This window comes from Notothenia rossii, assembly GCF_949606895.1.
Source record: "Notothenia rossii genome assembly, chromosome: 2".
Taxonomy (NCBI): Eukaryota; Metazoa; Chordata; class Actinopteri; order Perciformes; family Nototheniidae; genus Notothenia; species Notothenia rossii.
The window spans coordinates 91,965,983-91,987,610 of NC_136904.1; the positions used below are offsets into that span (position 1 = coordinate 91,965,983).

The 21,628-nt window shown below is 40.9% G+C and overlaps 1 protein-coding gene across 2 annotated transcripts in view; it reads left to right on the forward strand.

Moving 5' to 3' along the window:
• Positions 1 to 2,535: 2,535 nt before the first annotated feature.
• rftn2 (raftlin family member 2) overlaps positions 2,536 to 21,628 on the forward strand; it is a 30,461-nt gene continuing 11,368 nt past the window's right edge. For both annotated transcript variants that reach the window (XM_079662551.1, XM_079662552.1), the window contains exons 1-2: positions 2,536 to 2,939; positions 19,385 to 19,565. In XM_079662551.1, coding sequence (XP_079518677.1) covers positions 2,801 to 2,939; positions 19,385 to 19,565 — 320 coding nt within the window. In that variant the 5' untranslated portion in view covers positions 2,536 to 2,800. The remainder of the gene's footprint in view (positions 2,940 to 19,384; positions 19,566 to 21,628) is intronic.

A 21,628-nucleotide genomic window follows, 5' to 3' on the forward strand; every position in this document is an offset into this window, starting at 1 on the left:
TAAATTACTCTTTCGTAATAAAGGTCAGGGAGGAGAAGAGGGCAGATGGCCGACAGCAGCACCGACGGAAACATAATATTCTGTGACTGCTGTGCAAAATGAAAAAGACAAATAATTAACATTTTTGAAATCTATTTTACTCAATACATTTGTAAATTTAAGTAACATTTGAACACTAGCTTTTTACTTGTCATAATCAGATTTCTGTTAATTTTGCCACGTAGATTTTAACAAGGATTTATAATGGCACATTCTTTAATACAGTAAGTTAAATTCAAAGGAAAAATATAAGAGCCGATGTTTAAAAAGGAAGAAAAACCTTGAAAAGCGATATGAAGATGCATAGAAATTAAACAGACATTTAAAAAAAATAATAGGAGGAATATGAATACCTACTGTGAAAAATACCTACAGTAGGCTTTGTATATTTTTTAGTATTCTCCAGATATTTATAAAATTGCAAGAGAGGTAGGTCTATCAGAATCAGAAACAGGTTTGTTGCCAGGTAGGTTAACACATACGAGGAATTTGCTTTAGTGTATTTGGTACATAAACAAAGTTAAAGCAGATCAAATGTAAGAAAAGGACCATAATGTTGTGTTCGGGTCTCCCGTGACCCGTTTCAAGTTAAAATTATGTGATAACTGCTCTCTAGTTTTTTTGTATCGGAACAAGGCTTCCTGATATCATCCGCAGCAGCAGCTAAACACTACAAACCTGATTTTGACCATTTTAGCCAAGTCTCAAGGTCTCTAAAAAACAAAGTGTATAATTTGGTTTTCGGGTCTGGGAATTGTTGTGAGTGACTCGGGGTCAAATTTGGCCCAATCAAGATTCATCTTTGACTTTAACACGACCCCATTCCCAGTCACTTCATCTAACAGTAATTGTTCGCAACAAGCACCTGGTCTGCCCTCCCTCTGCCCCCCTCCCCCCACGGGAACTCCACCCTTCACAAAGAACATGTGACACTTGAACCTGAACACACACATGCACGTGTGCAATATGTGGTGGGGCCAAGGTCTAAACAATTTGCTGCCCTAAGCGAGATTTTAGCTGGCGGAAAATTAGGATGAGCACCAACGGTCCCAAAATTTTTTTTCGCTCCCAGAGCAACCAGCGCAGCACCCCCCCCAGATCTGGCGCCCTATAGGCGAACATCTATAACGCCAGTGCTACGGGCCGGCCCTGGGCTGGGCCATAAAATAAAATAACAACAGGATTGTACGGTTATGAATGCATAATAAGTTAGTTATGATATAATTAAAACAATATTGGATGATAGTTATTTTTTTGTTGTGTTTTGGACTGAGATAAATCTTGGGTCAAAATGTACCCGCGAACACCATGAACGGTAACAGCTTTCGAACACAACACAAGGGTTAAGAAAATTAATATGACATTAAAATATAGCAATACTTAAAGGGGACCTATCCTGCAAAATTCACTTTTTGATGTCTTTTATACATAAACATGTGTCCCCGGTGAGTCGGGGAACTCACGCAGCGTCAGAAAATAAAACCCTCTCTTTTTTCCTCCGTACCCAAATCTCTAAAAACGGGGGAACAACGGAGCTGATCCAGATTTGCGTCCGAAATGACGCAATATCGGAAATGTAGGCTGGCTTTACACCCACGGGCCTATCAGAAACGTTGCTATCAGAAACAATGCCCGACTGTTTTGGACGTAATATGGTCGGTGTTTACATTAGCATCGCTAACACTCAGAGCTAACCTGTACTGGAGAGCATGTGTGTGAAGAAGCAGGAAGTAAAAAGGAACTCACCTTGTGGTATAACCGGCAAGAGAGAAAGCCTTTGAGCTCCATACTGTTTCAGAGATAATCCTTGATAATCCATGATATGGCGTTTCATCACGGCAGAATCTGACGGTAGAATCTCCCCATGAACTCAGCCGCCTCCTTTCTCACTTTTTTTTTTTTTTTACAGCTTTATACCTCAAATCAGCACTTTTGAAACAGGAAGTGAAATAGAGGGATATGAGGCATGGCTAGAATGGGTGATCTGTTTGGTATTTTGAGCAAAACACTTCATAGACATGTTTTGTATACGTTTATATATCTGAGACCTAAAAATACATGATAGGTCCACTTTAAAATTGAATAAAAGAAAAATATAAATGATTATATGCTATTATTATGCTATTAGTGGTATAATATATATACTTTTATTTCTGTAGAGCATCTGCCAACACTTCCTCCATCACTGATTTGTTTGTCTATTCCAGTATCTTATTTTGAAAGGAAGAGGTAGTTTTTGAGTAGAAGTATTATGCAGAAATGTGCAAAATTGTTAGGGAAATAAAATACTTTTTACCTCACAACATTTGTATAATACTGGTATTTACTAGTAGGTAAATAATAGTTTTTCAGCACGGCCACTGCCTCCCCTACTGAGGGTTGTTTATTCCTGCATCTTATTTTGAAAGGTAGACCGGAAGTTGTATTATCCTTTTGCAGGCTTGATTGTGGAGGAAACTTTTCTTCCAGAGAGAGAGAGAGAGAGAGAGAGAGAGAGAGAGCGGCTCCTCCTCTCCACGCGTCCGACCTGAGTCCACATCAGCCCGGACACTTTTCTCACAAACAGCCGCCTCCTTTCCTCCGGTTACCGGCTGTTTTCTGCTTTTACAGTGTTTGTATTTTGTATTTATCTGTGAGCACTCAGAAGGATTACCGGGGAGGATGTGATGGAGGGGTCCCGGTAAAGTTGAAGGCTGACAAAAACAATTGCTCCGGTTCTCCCACCCCGGTCAGCCTGCTGCTGCTCCCCGCCTCAGAGGCCATGGGCTGCGGCTTGAGGAAGCTGGAAGACCCGGAGGACAGCAGCCCCGGGAAGATCTACTCCACCCTGAAGAGACCTCAAGTGGAGACAAAAACGGAGACTGTTTACGAGTATGTGCTGCTGGACTTCAGCCTGGAAGGTAAGGGGATATCACGCATTAGACCACCATGTGTTGAGCAAAACCAATCAATCAATATTTCTACCAATACAGATACAACTCCTATGATGTGTTTAACAAGACCTCAATCAATGAATGTTTCTACTTACACAGATAAAGCTCTTTTAACAAGACAGAAAGTGTCCCCTGGAGGCAAAGAGCATACAAACTGCTGAAACAATAATCAATGAATTACTCAAGGGACACAAAGTTAATTAGCAACATATTGGATAAATCAATCAAACAGAGAGGCTTTCATTTACGTAGTTCCAGCTGTTTTTGTGTGTTTATATTTATTCAAATTGATTATATCTAGGTTGGTAAAGCAAAGCAATTGCAACAATACAAATGCTATATTTTATCTGGTTCCTGTCATGTTTAAAAAGGGGGGGATTTGATGCTTTTCTTGTTCATAAATGGTATTAAATGTAATATATTTGAGTTCATACTGTAGCAGAAGCTGAAGTCCTGGGAACTTTTCTGACATTTCATTCAACCTAAAACGGTTTAAAATGTAGATTGGAAAGTAATCGTCCAGTTTTTTTACTTAATATTTTGTTTCATTTTATATCTAAAACCCCAACCAAGTGTTGGTCCAAGCTTCTCCAGTGTAAATACAGTATATCATTGTGTGTTTGTCTATGGATTTTGAGGCTTTGAGTGGGACAAAAACAACACATTTCAAGATGTCACCTTTGGACTCTTCGACATTGTGAAGACAATTTAAGAAGCAATCAATCAGTTTATCAGAAAAACAATCAACAACTCAATGCATTTATTAATCTTACTCTTAGAGAAGAGTATTGGCACTGATGTCGTCTTAAAGGAGCGAAATGAACTAATTACTCACCTTTTGGTTGCTCCCTTTTAATAAATATTAAGATAGTAAGCCTTTACCATGTTTAAAGTGTATTAAAATGACACTACTGTTACTTCTTTTGACTTCAAGACTCCTATGTTGTTGTTTATTTGGCTTTTTAAATGGTCTTAAATAGCAGACCCCTGTTAAAGGTAGTTTTATTGGAACACTTTATTATTCACACAAGGGCTCTATTTCCTGAAATGCTTTTAAAATGTAATTCTAATGCCCTTTAAAAACTACACGTGTGTAACATAGATAGATAATCTGAATGGTCTTTAAGGTCACACATGCAGAGCACACAGCACACATAGTGAAATGTGTTCTCTGCATTTAACCCATCCTAGCACCAGGAGTCTAGTACTAGGAGCAGTGGGCAGCTATTGCACAGCGCCCGGGGAGCAATGGGGGAAGGGGGATGTCCGGTGCCTTGCTCAAGGGCACCACGGCAGGGCAGGAGGTGAACTGGGACCTCTCCAAGTAGCAGTCCACACTCATATATACATATTTAGGTCTGGTCGGGGACTTGAACCGGCGACCCTACGGCTCACAGTCCAAGCCCCTACTCACTGAGCCACTGCCGAACATAACAGCATCTGGGCTAACTGTGGACTTTTCCTAGCAACAGGACGTTTTATTTTTTTCACAGCGTATAAGAAATGGGTCACACTAGGTTTTTTTTCCAACACACACATTTGGACACACACACACACACACACACACACACACACACACACACACGAGGAACCCACCTGCTGGGATATGAAATCTAATTTGAACATGTGTGATAATCTCAGATTGCCGATGGGGTCTGCCATTTATTTCAGGGATTATCCCGTCATCTGGTCCTGGGACTGGCTGTTGTGGCTGTGACCTATTTGGAAGGAAATGGTGATTACGTTCTGAATGGGAGAGCGAGCGCGTAAACAGAGAGCCGGGGCACGATAATGAATCACGGAGGAAAAGTGGAGCTTTCCAAATTAGGGAAGTTCAGGGAAATAATGACTTCAGGATTGGCCAACACTCGGCTTGGATCCCATCATGGAGACTCACGATGATTTTCATTGTTGACTAATGTGTGAGGAAACGGTGAAAAATGGCCGTTATTTCCTGAGTGTTAAGTCTTCAAACGTCTTCTTTGTGAGACCCCAAAGTCCCAACCCAACATACTTCCATTAGATTCAAAATAGACTATGTTATAGAGCTTACAACCTGCATTGTTTCTAATGACCAGAAGGAGACGATGGAGGCTTCTCAATACTCTAATTTTCCCTCCTCGACTCCTTCGCTCGCATCTCCTGTGGGCGGGACTAAGACACGAGGATAGGAGTCGAGGAGGGGAAATTAGAGTATTGAGAAGCCTTCAATGTTTTAAAAAAGAAGTCAGATGAGGTCTATGAAAGAAGGACCCTAATCTCACTTGGATTTACTACCACATATTAGTAAAACAAAGAATAAAGCAGCGTATGCTTGTGATTGACAGGCAGCACACCAACAGACTAATCATATTTATAATTGGCTCTACAGTCCAAATGTTTGTTTTGGTTTTAAGACGAGCTAGAACGAGATTATTTTACTTTTTACAAAGTTGGCTGCCCTCCACGACTTATTGTAACCGATAGCTACGAGAACAAATGTATTGATGTTGATAAAGACACTTAAATATGGATTGGTAAAGTCTCGGGAAAATCAAATTGGTGCTATATATAAAACTCAAAAACTCATATGAATAATTCAGACCTTGTAAACGTTCATTTCTTTACCAGGACCATCTGATTTATTAAATAGCTTATGAACAACAAGATATGTCAGATTTAAGTAGTATGCTTTCAGATACATATTTAATTAATATTGGATAAATATAAACATCAGTTTGACAGATACTCCATATGAAAGGACTTGGATTAGGATCAGGAGCCAAAAACACGAAACATCTTATTAGATTAAAAGAAAAAAAAAAAATTGGTATATTTTCCGCTAGCGTTTCGATTCTTCGTGCTTTTCATCCGCAGAGAGTCATGGGTTCTACTCACAGACGGATTTATTAATACAGTACTTCAGACAGGGTGTGGGTGTGTGTGAGTCATACATTGTGTCTGGATCCACCTTAAACAAACACCAGTAATCACGATACAGCCCTCTCTTTGTCATCAGACGCTTCTAAAGCTGTATTTTCGGGACGCTAACTTAAAAATCTTGTCCGAGTTCAAATGTATCCAGATGTTTCGTATGCAAATACCATCACCTGTAAGTGATCGAACAAGCCCGCACTATCCTAAATGTGTTCATTTGCATCCACAAGTACTTCCACGTGGAGCTAGAAGCATTGCATCTGTATATATTTCCAGTATACAGATGTGTTTTGTGAGGAATATAGTACACTAAATGTGAGTAAACGGTTCAAATGCAGGTTTAATGTTGCCGGCTGTCTTTCTAGATTTGCATAATTATCCCTGTCTTGAAATGTGTCAGTGTCTCAAAGTGTGAAGTCTCATTAATTGGCAGAGCTAAAGATAAACTGGGAGTGAATCACATCTCTAGGAGTCATGTGCAGTCTGATGGTGGCTGGCATCCCCACACAAGACCCTCAATTGTCTATATCTCTGTAAGTCCTTTGTTCATGATTTTGTGGTTTAGTTTAAAAAACAATAAGTGGCACTATCTTAAAATGTCTTGACGCCGTGAGTGGAGTTTGTTTTTGCCAAATGAAAGCTGAACCGACGTGCAAAAAGCCAAAATGTTTGTTTTCCTGGCTTTACACCAGACTGAATTCTCACTCCTCTTGAGGCTCTGCAGGGTTCACTGTCCTCTCACGATACAGCACATCAGATTTGATCCAACGCCCACTCGAGGTGTTATTCTCACCTCGGTGAACGGTGCTGAACATTTTCAACACACAGCAATATTTGAGTTCTTTAACCCTTTGTAATAAATAATAATAATAATCCTTATATTTATTATAGCACTTTATCAATGACTCAAAGTGCTTTACAAATACACATCATACATACATACATGTAATGGTCATCTACTGTGGACAATACCCACAGGAGCAAGTTCAGGTGTCTTGCCCAAGGACACAACGGCTTTACAGACGCAGCGGCGGCGGGTTTCACCCCCCTTGATCAATGCACTGCGCCACACCACCCGTCTTCACACCTCAAAGTCATCGAGGCGCTTTTACAAGTACACATTGATATCATACGTGTACTGTGGACAATACCCACAGGAGCAAATTCAGGTGAAGTGTCTTGCCCAAGGACACAACGGCCTGACGCAGTGGGGCGGGAGCGGGTTTCGAACTGGAGTTCCCCAACACCCCCTTGATCTGATGATCAAAACACACAGACCACTGCGCCACCCGTCCCATAAATGTAATGTCAAGGCTTATCGAATGTCTTCTTTGGAAAAGGTGCAACATCCGTCAATTGACAGAAACATTTGCCAACTAATTGCATAATTGACTAATTGTATAAGTGATTTTTAAGGAGTAATTGTCAGAAAATGCAGTTTTTAGCTGATCAAATATGAAGATTGCTTACCCTCCTCTCTTTTATATCACATTAGATCAAATGTCTTTAGATTTTGGACTGACAAAACAAGTCATGAAGACATGACTTTGGACCATGAGAAATTGGGGAGGACATTTTTCACTATTTTGTGACAATTTATAAATAAAACATTACATTAAGCCTCATACCCTTCTGTCTTTCTGTTTTTTGCATTAAGTAATACTTGACTCTATTTTAGTCAACATTGAGGACGTAGCCATGTTGTTTGTATAAACTTTATTGGCATTGACAAAGGGACAAAACAGGCCGTGGGTTAGGGGTTTACTGTACGTCCGATGTCATTGACGATGTATTGATCCATACAGTGTAAGCTTAACAGCAAGTGCACATAAGAATGAATTCAAACAATGTAGAAGATAAGCAACCACACATTGTCTTTCCATCTTTAATGGGCTCCAATAGTTTGTTTTAGAAGAAGGTGTGAAGAGTCAGTAGTCGTGTACAGTGTGCAAACTTCCTTAACCTCAACGAGAGCAAGACCGAGTTCATTTTCTTTGGACTCCAGCCTCTCCGGTTGATATTCTGGGCTCTCTCAATGAAAACATCCTCCCCTCTGTCATGAACCTTGGAGTGACCTTCACTAGCACTTTTCAATTCGACAAGCAGGTCAGCACGTAGTCAAATCCTGCTATTTTTAAATAAGACTATTGGACCAAGTGGTATTTATCTTGTCAAGACCTAGAAAGGGTTATTAATGCCTTTGTTACCTCGAGACTGGATTACTGCAACGCTCTGTATGTGAGTATGGACCAGGCCTCAATAGACGCCTGCAGCTAGTGCAGAACGCAGCTGCACGTCTTCTGACTGGCCACAAAAAGCGTGACCACATCACCCCAATTCTGGCCTCACTGCACTCGCTTCCAGTTCGGTTCAGGATTTATTTTAAAATCCTTTTATTTGTTTTCAAAGCCCTAAATGGGCTGGCTCCGGCCTATATAGCCGAACTCTGCTGCTGCTGGTAGTGCTCAAGACCAGGCTCTAAACCCGAGGGCACAGAGCCTTCGCAGCAGCTGGCCCCAGGCTCTGGAACACTCTGCCCCTCCATGTGAGGTCGGCCCAGACCCTAGGGGTTTTTAAATCCTCACTAAAGACTCACTTCTTCTCTCTGGCCTTCTAGTCAGAGCGGAGCGTGACACCTGACTATTCCCTGTGTTTTTGTTTTTTATATTTCTGTTATTAATTATTGTCTTTGATTCTGATTGTAGTAATGTGTTTTTATTACATGTACAGCACTTTGGCGCAACCAAAAATCGCTTTTAAATGTGCTATATAAATGAAACTTGATTTGATTTGATACAGTGTGTATTTTAAAATAACACATCTGTGAACATTCACATTCCTGCTGAACACCTGGCTAACAGCTGGCTCCCTCGATGCATCTTCATGTTGCATATATTTTTGAACTGCTTTCCTCTAATGGTTTCTGTTCAGGCAAGTTTGCACCTCCCTGCTTCCCCTCAAAATGTGCGGATATATTTAAATAACGTGCAAAGACCACTGGAGTGTACAGGATGCCGTTATGAGAATTATCCCCACCCTTCTCTGGCCTTGGTTCTCCTTGAAGCGATGAAGCGTTTCTGGGACACACTCTGAGCTGCTGTCACAACTCTCAATTTATCCTCTCGCACGCACGCACGCACGCACACGCACACGCACACGCACACGCACACGCACACGCACACGCACACACACACCAGTGAATCTCCCACTGTGCCCAGTAGCTCCCCTCAGCTTGGCCTGGTTTATTCGAGAGGCGACTGCTGGACGTGGAGCCAGAGGCAGCACGTCAGAGTTCCTAACGTTAATTCTTCCCTGAACTCATTACTGATAGCTGTGTACATGTGAGAGCGAGAAACCATGTGCACTCAGAAGAGGTCTTTATATAGATATTGATCTTTTTATTATTGTGTTCCTTACTTTTCAAAGCTCAGTCCAGGAAGAAGCCTCTGTTGTCTAGGAATTGACAAGTTTCTGGTTTGATTCCTGTCTCCTACAAAAGAGAGTTAAAGTGTCCTTGAGCAAGACACTGCACCCCCAACCCCCTTATTGATGAGCAGGCTGGTTCTTAGCATGGCAGTGTGTGAATGTGTGGGAATGACTTGTGTTGACAAGGACTATGAGTGATCTGTTGATTTGAAAAGTCCTATTGAACGCAGTGTATTTTTCAGTCAATGAAATGGGCATTTAGTACCCAAATTCTTCAGGATACCTCGATGAAGTCCTGTTTCCATTGAGGTTCTGAAGCCTCAGCTTACTTTGTTAAAATATAATTGCACAAAGTTAGTATGCTAACACACTTGTGCTACGGACTGTGTAGGTTTGGCTTGAATCAAATAGAATTGGGAGGGATGAAACTCTCTTTAATGGTCACACATGCTGCACACAGTGAAATGTGACCTCTGCTTTTAACCCATCCTAGTACCAGGAGTCTAGCACTAGGAGCAGTGGGCCGCTATTGTATAGCGCCAGGGGAGTGAGGGGGGAAGGGGGGTGTCCGGTGCCTTGCTCAAGGGCACCACGGCAGTGCAGGAGGTGAACTGGGACCTCTCCAAGTAGCAGTCCACACTCCATATTTAAGTCTGGTCATGGACTTGAACCGACGACCCTACGGCTCCCAGTCCAAGCCCCTACTGACTGAGCCACTGCCGGACCAGACGGGATGTGTCTGCTGTGCCCTAATTGAAGTGATGATAGCCGCTGTTAGCTAGCAATGATCATTTGTGGTAACAAATAATTGGAGACTTCTCAATTTACCCTATTCATTTAACTGCTATGTTTTCCGGAGAAACATCAATCATGGCCGGTTGGTGAACTTCTGTTACAAGATAGCAATCATGAACGCGGTTAGTGTCAGCAATTTTATTTAGAGCGTGTTAGTATTTGCCCCCTAACCCTATCTTTAAACCAAACTAAAAGCTCTGTTCAGCCTTAAAAGGCTGCGAGCATGGCCGTAGTCTTATCATCAAAACAATCTGATATTGTTATATTTGAACAATTTCCTTCTTTTTACTGCTGCTGCTGCACAACACTTTCCCTTGGGGTTAAATACAGTTCTATCCTTTGCTATCCTGATATAGCTTTCCCCTGTAAAGACAACAGAAATGCTGTGTTTCCTCTTGCTCTAAACGACTTCCTGCACGGAGCCTGGGGCTGACAGAGGGTCTGAACCTCCCTGTGTCAGAGACTGGAAGTGTCTCTGAGGGGAATAAAGGATAAGGATAAGAGGATGAACAAATGGGACGACACAAAGGGATTTGAGGGTGGAGAGATGGCTTAACCTGAAGTGACATGCTTTCATCGCTGGGTGGATGAACTCGGCTGAAGCGTTGAAGAAATGACTTTGTTCTGACCTACCTACTGTCTGTTTGTCTGTCCTGATTGTACTGTAAGAGGGAATCTATCTTCCCGCCAGTCCTCGTTATTATTTCCAGGGATGAGTGCAGTTTTCTGTAATCTCCGTCTAATCTGGGAATCCAATAGCAAATGCTGGATTCATTCAGATTAAAAGGCATTGCTTTCATTATTAGATTTAGAGGAGATTTGAAGGGCAGTGCATTGTGGTGGCAACCTGCAACCCGAGAACTATTGATTTGCCAGTGAATTAATTTAAGTTTTCCGCACTCTCGCGGGAATATCTCCGCTATGGAGCGAGCTTAAGTTTCACTTTCGATTGTGTGATATAGCCCAGCGCAACACCTTCGTCAAACATGTTGCCACTTGTTTGTACCATTTTCAGGCGATTTGTAATCTGTTCTAGAAAAACAATGTTTTTTTTAGGATATCAAGAAGCATATAGAATAAACAATGGATGTATTTTATGAACATGTATCCATGCTGAAAGTAGATTTAGATGTGTTAGGAGTGAGATAGAGATTATTATCTTATATGCATCCAATGAAGCATTGCATGGAGTCTGTTGATGATCAGAGGCTGTTGTTGGGGCTGCATAAACGTTTTTTATTTTTGATTTGTAGGCAGACCATGCAGGCCTCAGAGTTAAACTTGGGCCTGCGGCCATAGTCTTACTGTATTTTGTTTTGAAAATCCACAGCGGAGGTTTGTGTCATACTATGCAGTGTATTTTGCATAGTCTGTTGTCTCGGACATAAGCTCCGTAATAAATGTAGCCTACATTTCATAAGAGGTATGAAAAAAGTTTGAGAAACACTGCGCTAGTGGATTGTCAACGGGGGGGGGGTGGCTCACTGCGGGGAAATCATACAGATACAGCCCCTGACATTTTGCGACCCCCACTTTGGGAACCCCTGCATTAGACCACCAACATTTTTTTTTTTTTATGAGATCCATTTGTGGCGGAGGATATTTAATTGTGGCGACCCGCCATAAATAAATCAATGTATGGGAAACACTGAGCTTCATGTACTTGCTGTTTGTTGTTTCTCTTTGATCAATGCTTACGGTCTTGCACCTGGTTGCTACGTTTTAAAAGAGGTCGATGCACAAACCTTGCAACATTTAAAAAATAAAAGGAAAGGAGAGGGTCTGTGCAAATACAGACAGATGGTGCATTACAGTGTGTACAAGAGCGGGTATATCATAAAGCTATAACAAAATCTACAAATGTGTAAAAGAAGGATGAATATACATTAAAGAAAAAAATGTGTTAAGTTAAAAGTGTAGGAGCTGTGCAGTTTTAGACATAGTAGTATTTTGCAGAAATTTGCAAAATTAGAAAGAGAAAGGACACAAAAGTTGACATAGGTGTCATTATACCTGCTAAACTTGTTGTTGTGAGCATGCTAACGTTAGCATTTAGCTAACCCAGCCTCTCTGAGCTGCTTGTTTTCCCTTCTCGTGTCTCTCTTGTTTTCTCCGCTCCTTGTTGCCGGGCAGCTTTTCACACCTTCTCTCTCCCATTCACAAACCAGCTCATAAAATTCATCTTCTAACCGCTGTCTGGCTCCTTCCTCCCTCCCTCCTCCCCCCAGAGTCACCCCTCTCTGTGCCCTCAGTTGTTGCGCAACTCCTCACCCTCCCTCCCCCTCCCCCCTTTCATCCTGCCACCTCTACTTCTTCTCCCTCTTTGCTAGTCCACCCGTCACTTATTCTCCCACACAGAGCTGAACAGAGGCCTCAGTGTGCGGGGTGACGGCAGCAGGATGGGAGGGGGAATTGGGGGGGATGTAAGGACTGAATGCAGGGGAGGAGACGTTTAAAAAAGGGTTCAACAAAAGCCCTGGTTGGAGGTGTGTGTGTGCATGACATCATGGACCTCCATTATCTGCAGCATGCTCTGCAACTTCTGTGAAAGGAACAGAAAGTGAAGCAACGACTCCGTCCTGCAGCTGCAACATGCATGCCCGTGTTACATCTCAATGAAAGGGGTTTGCAGCAAGTTTTAAGGCACTCTGACCGCTCTCGGCGTGTTGTGTTTAGAGAAAAAGCATTAAGAGTAAAAACCCACTGCACTCTACCTGCTCAACAGAAAACAGACACGTTAAGAAGCTGGTAAACAACATTTAGCAGCTAAAGAGACGGACGTTTTTCTCAGGATTCAGAGACCAAACGGAGCTAAAAGACTGTACATATAACATTGACACAACTCTCCTGATACACTTATAACAAGTTGATGTGGAAATAAGAACCTGGCTGATATCAACTACAACATCCTAAAAGTACACTGAGCCTCTCTCTCCTCTCTAAATTAAAGTGTTTTGCAGCAAGTTTTAATCCACTATCACTTCTGTCGGAGTGTTGTGTTTACAGAAAAAGCTGTAAAAACCCACTGCACTCTACCTGCTCAACAGCATGCAGACACGTTAACAAGGTGGAGCATTTAGCAGCTAAAGAGACAGATGTTTTTCTCAGGATTTGGAGACCAAAATGGAGCTAAAAGACTGTAAATATCAGATTGACACAACTCTACTGATACACTGAGACCCCATTTACACGGGAACGTTTGCGTTTTCAAAAAAGTCTTCCGTTCACACGCATTCGGCTCATTTACATTACATGTCACTTGTATACTCTCAATACTGTGGACAATCCCCACAGGAGCACTTTGGGGTGAAGTGTCTCAGGGACACAACGACATGCTGACTGCAGTGGGGTTTGAACCTGTGACCCCCTGACCCCAACACCAACGCAAAACCCGCTGCACCACACGCCTCCCTGTTAACGTATCCGCTCACACGAGACCGCTCGACCCGCACGAAACGCTGTAGTACATACCCCGGGCCTGTAAGTGGCGCTGCTGCCGCCCCAAAATACACCAAAAGCAGGGAAGAAGACCGCGGTGGACGGCGTGTGCTCCTGCTGCTCTCCGGTAGTCCACCAGCAGATGAAAAACACCCACCTCTCCGCCTCTTCCAAGGGACGAGGGGACCGTGCGGCAGAGTTTCAGCTAACATTTTTTTCCGCCGGTCAGTCCGTTAAAGTTTAAATCTTCCGTACAAAATTAGAAAAGTGCCGGTCAAAGGTCTTCTTTGTTATTTATTGAGCTTTACGACTCTATATAATAATATAACAATAAAAAACGGAGCCTCTCTTTTCCTCCCGCCTCTTCTGAGAGCCCAGCAGCTGATCGCTGAGCAGGAGACGTGGGGACAGGGAGGCGGGGCTATTTCATCGTTATCAGAAAATGATCGTATAGGACGTACACACGGAGCCGTTTTCCCCCCCCAGAGGGTTCCGTTCACAGATCTATCCACCTTGGGACCCGTTATCGTTTGCGGGGTCCGTTTCTGCGTTTACGCGTCGGTCTCGTGTGAACGAAAGGGCTATACGCAAGAGAAACTATGCGGATACAAACCGTATCGTCCTCGTGTAAACGGGGTCTTATAACAAGTTAATGTGGAAATAAGAAACTGGCTGATATCATTGACATTGTCACAACAGAAAAGAGCCAAAGACAGCGTAATGTTACCTAAGTAGCATGCATCAAAAAGACTAAAATCAAGTACAACATGTCATCCTAAACGTGCACTGAGCCTCTCTCTCCTCTCTAACTGAAAGTGTTTTGCAGCGGGGTGTAGACCCACAGGAAGGCCAGTAAACTGTAGCTGTTTGCCCGGCCCCTGCTTCAGTTTTCTAGGTGATGGTGGTCTTTAGTCTCATAATGGAGCTCACTACACAAACCATTGAGAGGCTGCAGTGATCTCAGCTGAGGACCGCTCTCCCTCTGGGGTGTTTGTCCGTGAGAATGTGGGGGGTTGTAGTGAGGAATGCTCTCACACTCACACTCACACTCACACTCACACTCACACTCACACACACACACACACACACACACACACACACACACACACACACACACACACACACACACACACACACACACGTACACGTACACGTACACGTACACGTACACGTACACGTACACATGCACTCACAGTCACACTCAAGTTGAAATGTGTTGTGTGTGTGTATGTGTTTTCATGGGGGCACATAGCCAAGCCCATCTGTGAACAGCCACTCTTTGTGGACACAGGAAGTATGGTGATGGTCACAGGGATTTCCAAGTTGTTCAAGAAAAAGAAAAAAAAACACAGACTGGTGAGGAAATGGATCACATCAGGACAGAAATGAGAGATGAACAGAGATGGCAAAAGTACACACATCCTTTACTCAAGTAGAAGTACAGATACTCGTGTTTAAAAATACTCTGGTGAAAGTAGAAGTAGCCTACTGACTGAACTTCTTTCCTCAAGTCAAAGTAAAGAGGCTTTGAAATGTACTTCAGTAAAAAGTACCCATAACTAGCAGCTGTTTTAAAGAGTACCTGACCTCCCTTTATATTAATAGAACAATAATGTCATTGTTAGCTAATGAATGTTTCCATGGTGACCAACGGCAACATGACAACGTTTTCATTGGTCCCTCTTCTTTAGAGAAGACCAGGAAATGATGGATACACGGATCGTGTTCAAATCAATAGGCACGCAATGACTCTAAATAATAATGATCACGCCACCAAACACACATTCAGACTAAAGGAACCAGCCTGTTTGGAAAATGAGAGAAGTAGAAAGTACAGGTATTTGGGTTCAACATGTAAGAAGTAGAAAGTACAGGTATTTGAGTTCAACATGTAAGAAGTAGAAAGTACAGGTATTTGAGTTCAAAATGTAAGAAGTAGAAAGTACAGGTATTTGGGTTCAACATGTAAGAAGTAGAAAGTACAGGTATTTGGGTTCAACATGTGAGAAGTAGAAAGTACAGGTATTTGAGTTCAACATGTAAGAAGTAGAAAGTACAGGTATTTGAGTTCAACATGTAAGAAGTAGAAAGTACAGGTATTTGAGTTCAACATGTAAGAAGTAGAAAGTACAGGTATTTTGGTCTACCTACGCTGTAAAAAATGTATTATCTTTTCGATTTCCACACGGCATCTATTGCACGTCTGTCCGTCCTGGGAGAGGGACCCCTCCTCAGTTACTCTCCCTGAGGTTTCTCCCATGTTCCCCTTTAAACTGTGGGGGTTTTCTCTCCAGAAGTCTTTCCTTGTACGATGTGAGGGTCTAAGGACAGAGGGTGTCGTTTTTCTCAGACTGATATTCTGCACAAACTGTGATGTTGTATTTACTGTAATTATTATATGTACAGCACTTTGGCTCGACCAAAAATCGTTTTTAAAATGTGCTATATAAATAAAACTTGATTTGATTTGTGTACAAAATGTAAGAAGTCAAAGTAAAAAGTCATCAGAAAAATAAGTAGTGGAGTAAAGTACTGATGCCAGAAACATGTACTTAAGTGCAGTGACGAAGTATTTGTACTCCACTACTTCCCACCTCTGGAGATGAATAATACATGATAACAAGCTTTTAAATAAAGAGGGAGAGTGTATGCTTCCTTTTAAACATGTGCTGTCCTCCAAATGAGTTCATTAACCTCCAAGAATGTATTTCAAGAGTTTAAAAAATGCATATATAAACAAAAAAGACTCAGTGATAGACGGTTATGTGGATTTGTTAGGATTTCATTAGTCCTGTCACTACAGCACGGTAAAATAATTCATTTTTTCAAAATCAATTCAAGTCTTGATCAAAAGTCTTCAGAAACAAATGAATATATTTATGTCCCTCGGTGAAAGCAATTGATATTGCTCAATTGAACTTTTGAAGCGCGGTAATAGGGTTCTGAAGTATTGATAGCATATTTTATTTAAGGTGAAAAGTGTTTTTTAAATTCAGTTTTTTAAAATGCTGCAGAGATGCCACAGTCAGTGCATCATATTCTACAGACTTGAGACTGTTTCAGATCCTCCTGAAACCACACCTTAATCATTTAAATATGAGCTTCAATTAATCACTCAATCAACCTCATATGGAAAATCATATCTCAATTTAAATATCACTCAAAAATAATTGCAATTGGACATTCTTCAAAAGTATTTAGGCCTAATGTACACGCTTGCTTTTTCATTTTTTTATTTAAATACTTCTGTTTGTCCGTCTGTTGTTTGGACAAAATAAGAAATAGTCAAATATCAGTTTTATGGAACTGTAAAGGGCATTTTCAACTAGTTTCTTTGATTTTCTAGCCTTATATTTTTGCTAGATTTCTGAACAAATGAACAAAGTCTGTGGTGTTTGAGAAGTGAACAAGGTTAGAAATGTATTAGACTTAATGATAATTTAATGTATAATGAAACAATCATAAGTTGTAACCCGACAATAACCTGAATGATATCACAGCAACATGAAGACTATTCTCTTACATTGTTTGTGTTCGAACCAGTCTTAGAGCCACACCTATCGCAATCAAACCATCACAACCCACACAGCTGGAGGGGCCGCTCTAAAAATATGCATACAGTCTGTGTGAGTGCGCTCTGTATACATACATTTATATATATTTATATAACCTTACGTAAGAGCGTGGTGATGTGGTGTTTCCCCTCAACATGCCGGTGGTGTTTTAACGGCCGCCATCTGTGTTTGAAGTTTTGAGACACAGCTGGACTCAAGATATTAAAACTCTCTCAGACCTAGAAGACACTTTTTTTTGTTTCCAAATCCAAAACGTTTTCATATTCATATGTCAGGAGGCTGGATGTAAAGAATTGGGTGCTGTCAATATCCCTCCCTGTGTTCATAATGTATTATGGAAGTATGTGGGTAGTTTACCAAGTGGTTCCATATGTGTAAACGTACTAAAAATAGCAACTTCTCTGCCACTGGAATAACTTAATTTGGAAGTAAATGGGAAGCTACATTGTTAACATCTGTATTTCTCTATAGCAGACATTGTGTTTTTGTGTAGCAACAGTGGAAAAGTGACAGAAAAGGAATACAGACAGTATGAAAACACATCCTTTTCTCTCCATTTTAGGCTTTCACTCATGGTACTGACGCTTCCTACACTGCTGATAACTGTGCTATCATTGTGGTGGATACATTTTAAAAACACTGGCCTTGTGTTGTGTTGTGAATGGAGTAAATGGTCCTGGTGTGTGGCTGTTAGTAAATCACTCCAATGGATTATTTATCTTGCAAAACATCCCAGAGTCCAATGGTATGTCTTGATTTGTACGACCAACGGTCCAACACTGAGGGACATCCAGGTTACTATCATATATAAGAAGAAAGCAAGAAATCCTCCCATTTAAGAAGCTGTAACGAGAGAAATGTGGCGGTGTTGCTCGAAAAATTGCACATTTTAAATCACGTGCTACGGCCCGTCTACACTACAGGCATCAAAAAATCTTGAAGCTGGGCGTGTCTGAAGCTTGGCGATTTTTTGCGACCAACAACCAATCACATGAATCTCCCGCCCCCGACATACAAAGCAATAGCAATGTTCAAACGAAGTAAACTGGATATAAACTCTCCAAACAGGCGAAAACCTACCAGTTTCACCCACTGTCTCTGCCACCTCCCTCCATGCCTGGTTCCTCCGGTTTGTATCCCGGTAAATAGTTCTGGTCGTAAAGAACCGGGTGATTTGCTACCGTAATATCTCGTTTGGAATATGAGGAAATGAACTGCGGTCTGGCTCTCCCAGCTTGCACGCGGTTTGATTGGCTCTGCTTGCACTGGCGGGATTTGCATAAACGGGATTTGATTGGCTGATGCCAAGCATCGAGCCTCAAAAGTTGAACATTGTTGATAGATGCTGGTGATGCTTGCAAAGCCATGCTCCGCTACCCACAATGTAGTTCGGCGAAGATTAAAAATCTTCTACGTCACCCCATTCAAGTGAATGGCGAAGCGTTGAAAGCATTTTTCGATGCCTGTAGTGTAGACGGGCCGTTAGTCATAGCTGTCCGTTAAAGAAGAATCACCAGATAAAGCTTGTCATGTCCAATTTTGGTGTTTCGGGAAGAACATATTTAAGATTTTGGACCTTCTACAACCTATGAGCATTAAGATATGTTCCCACATTAAAGGGGTTATGGGATGAAATGCTTGTGACACTTTACACACTTCCATTTGATCTGTTTTATTTGTTTTATGTTCTATATATATGTTGCACTGTTGGATGAGCCTGTGACCTAAGTTTTTCATTGCCATATCTACACTGTAGCTAATGTGCTAATGACAATAAAGCTTTGAATTGAATTGAATAAACCACACTGTAACACATTTCTGTGATGGAGGCAGTAAATGATTGTATTACCCACAGTAATTTGCTTTGAATTTGTAATACAGTGTGATACTGTACATTATGCTGCATTGTGGGAATATTATCCCTAGGCGGGACATGTATACAGCACTTTAAAACCATACTGTAATATTACAGTAACGTTTGTTGTTACTGTACAATATTTTTGGGGTGAAAATATCTGAGCAAGAGGAGAGAACCGCTGTGACCTTAAACGGATATTTAGCTGCAGCTGGATTTTACTGACATGACCAATTTTGGTGTTTGTAGGAAGAACTTATTCAAGATTTTGGACCTTCTACAACCTATGAGCATTTAGATATTCCCCCACATTAAAGGGGTTATGGTCTGAAATGCTTGTCACACTTTATAAACCAGCTGCATTTTACTGACATGTTTCCCTACCCATTCTGTCTCTGTCCCTGCAGGCAGCCGCCCCACGGTGCAGTACGTGTCTTCGCTCTCCGAGCTGCCCCAGGCTCTGCAGCCGTACTACACTCAGGGCTACGTCCTGACCGCCCTGCATCCCATAATACTGTCTGTGGGCCGGAGCCGCTCGCTGCCCTTCAGCCTGCTGTACCGCGCCATCATGGCCCGACCCAGGTCCAGGTACACACAAACTAACCCTCTTTGTTAGAAAAATATCACTCGTCACCGGCTTGAGCTTCAATATCAGGATCCATATATTTATGATCCTCGCAAGAATGGAAGTAGTCATCACATACAGAGCATCAACTAGTTCCTGAACAGTGTCCTTCATGTTTAGATGACCATTCATGTGTGTATAAGAATTCATTATGTGTCCGTCAGCTGGTTCTTAGGTAATCATACATCCTCATGTACAAAGTTACAAAGTTCCTCAAGAGTTGTTAGCTTTTTTCTGACTTTCTCAAAATTCGGACTTTCTCTCAAAATAAAAAAAATCTGACTTTTTCTCAAAATCAAAGAATTCTGACTTTCTCTCAAAATCTAAAAATTCTGACTTTTTCTCAAAATTATGAAAATCAAAAAATTCTGACTTTCTCTCAAAATTCTGACTTTTTCTCAAAATTCTGACTTTTTTTCTCAAATGTCTGACTTTTTTCTCAAAACCTAAAAATTCAATGTTGACTTCAGATTAGCTCCACGTCAGAAATGACCATGCTTGTCATATGTCTCTCTCCATAGAGGCTGAGTCATCATGTTAATCACATAGCTATCATATGCCTCAAACAGTCCTGATGCTCTTCTAGGTAATCACACATCCTGTCATGTTCACAGCTACAGTTGATACCTTTGTTATTATGAGTACTCTCATACTGGAAGAGGACATTCAGTGTTTTCCAAACAGTCTTTAATCCTTAAACCAAAAATGAAGTGGTTTTAATACTTGCTGCTTTGAAATTACCCTTTCTTTGAAAAATGTTCTTTTTTTTATGACTAAGTGCAGACAACCATAGTTCTAAACTTTTGTTCATATGCAGTTGTGAAGAAGAACATGAGTTACGGTTAAGTGGAGCCTGGGAGATATCAAATGTTGTCATATGCCATTTTCTTAATGTTAAATGCCATTTTCTTAATGTCTTTCATTTGTTGTAAAGCACTTTGAATTACCTTGTGTTGAAAGGTGCTATATAAATAAACGTGCCTTGCCCATGCATAAACAAAATTTCAATAATCTTAACACTGACTAACTAAAATCCTACCTTCACAATGTTCAGCAACTACATCTCTCAAAATGTCAAATACTGGATACATTCGGAGATTAAATACTGAATAGTTTTACTTTGTATCACTCTGATAGAAAATTATAGGCTAATTCCATCTTTTGAAATATAAATAATCCCTAATTAACAGAAATATTGAATACTTATTACCTCAAGGACTCGTTCAAAATCCTTCAAAGGTAAAATATTAATTATTCATCAGGACTATAATATCCTTAAAAAAAAGTAAAATACTAAATATATTCATCTGTCAAACTCCAAAGTCCTTAAACAAAGGGAAATATTGGATTTTTCTACATTTGAGATGTACAACAATCCTTAAAATAAGTGAGATATATTATATATATATATATATGTTGTTGTTTTAGTTTTTTCTACCTTTTAAAAAATCCTAGCAGTAATCCATTTGAGAATAGGAAATATTGGCTTATTAACATTAAAGTCAGACTAAAGATGACCCTTTTTGAATATCATACAACAGCGACATTCATGTATTTGTACTTGCTATGTTGCTTGTTTGTACATTTACTTTTCTTAAATGTTTTATGTGAGGGACTGCGGATGGAAAGTAGCTCAAAGCTAAATCCGGCATATTTACGCTTGGCAAATTTATTGTTTCAAGTGTTCATTAATGTGCAATGTCCCTACCAAATAAACGATTAGATAATAAATAACATACTTAAGTGCATCATCTGAATAAAAACAAACATTGAAGTACCAAATATGAAAAATAATGTTTTTTCTGTATATTGAAAATTTAAGCGGCCCAAGGCTAGATCCCTGTGGAACGCCATTTCTGATTGCAAGTGTAACTTCTACTAATATGATAGTCATTTCAACCTAAAGACTTTCGTTTTTTAAGTAATGATACATATACATATATAATCCCTATATATACATGCTGTGTGTGACTCTCCTTCCTCTCATGCCTTCCCACTGTGCGCCACATGTTCACCTCCATACTGT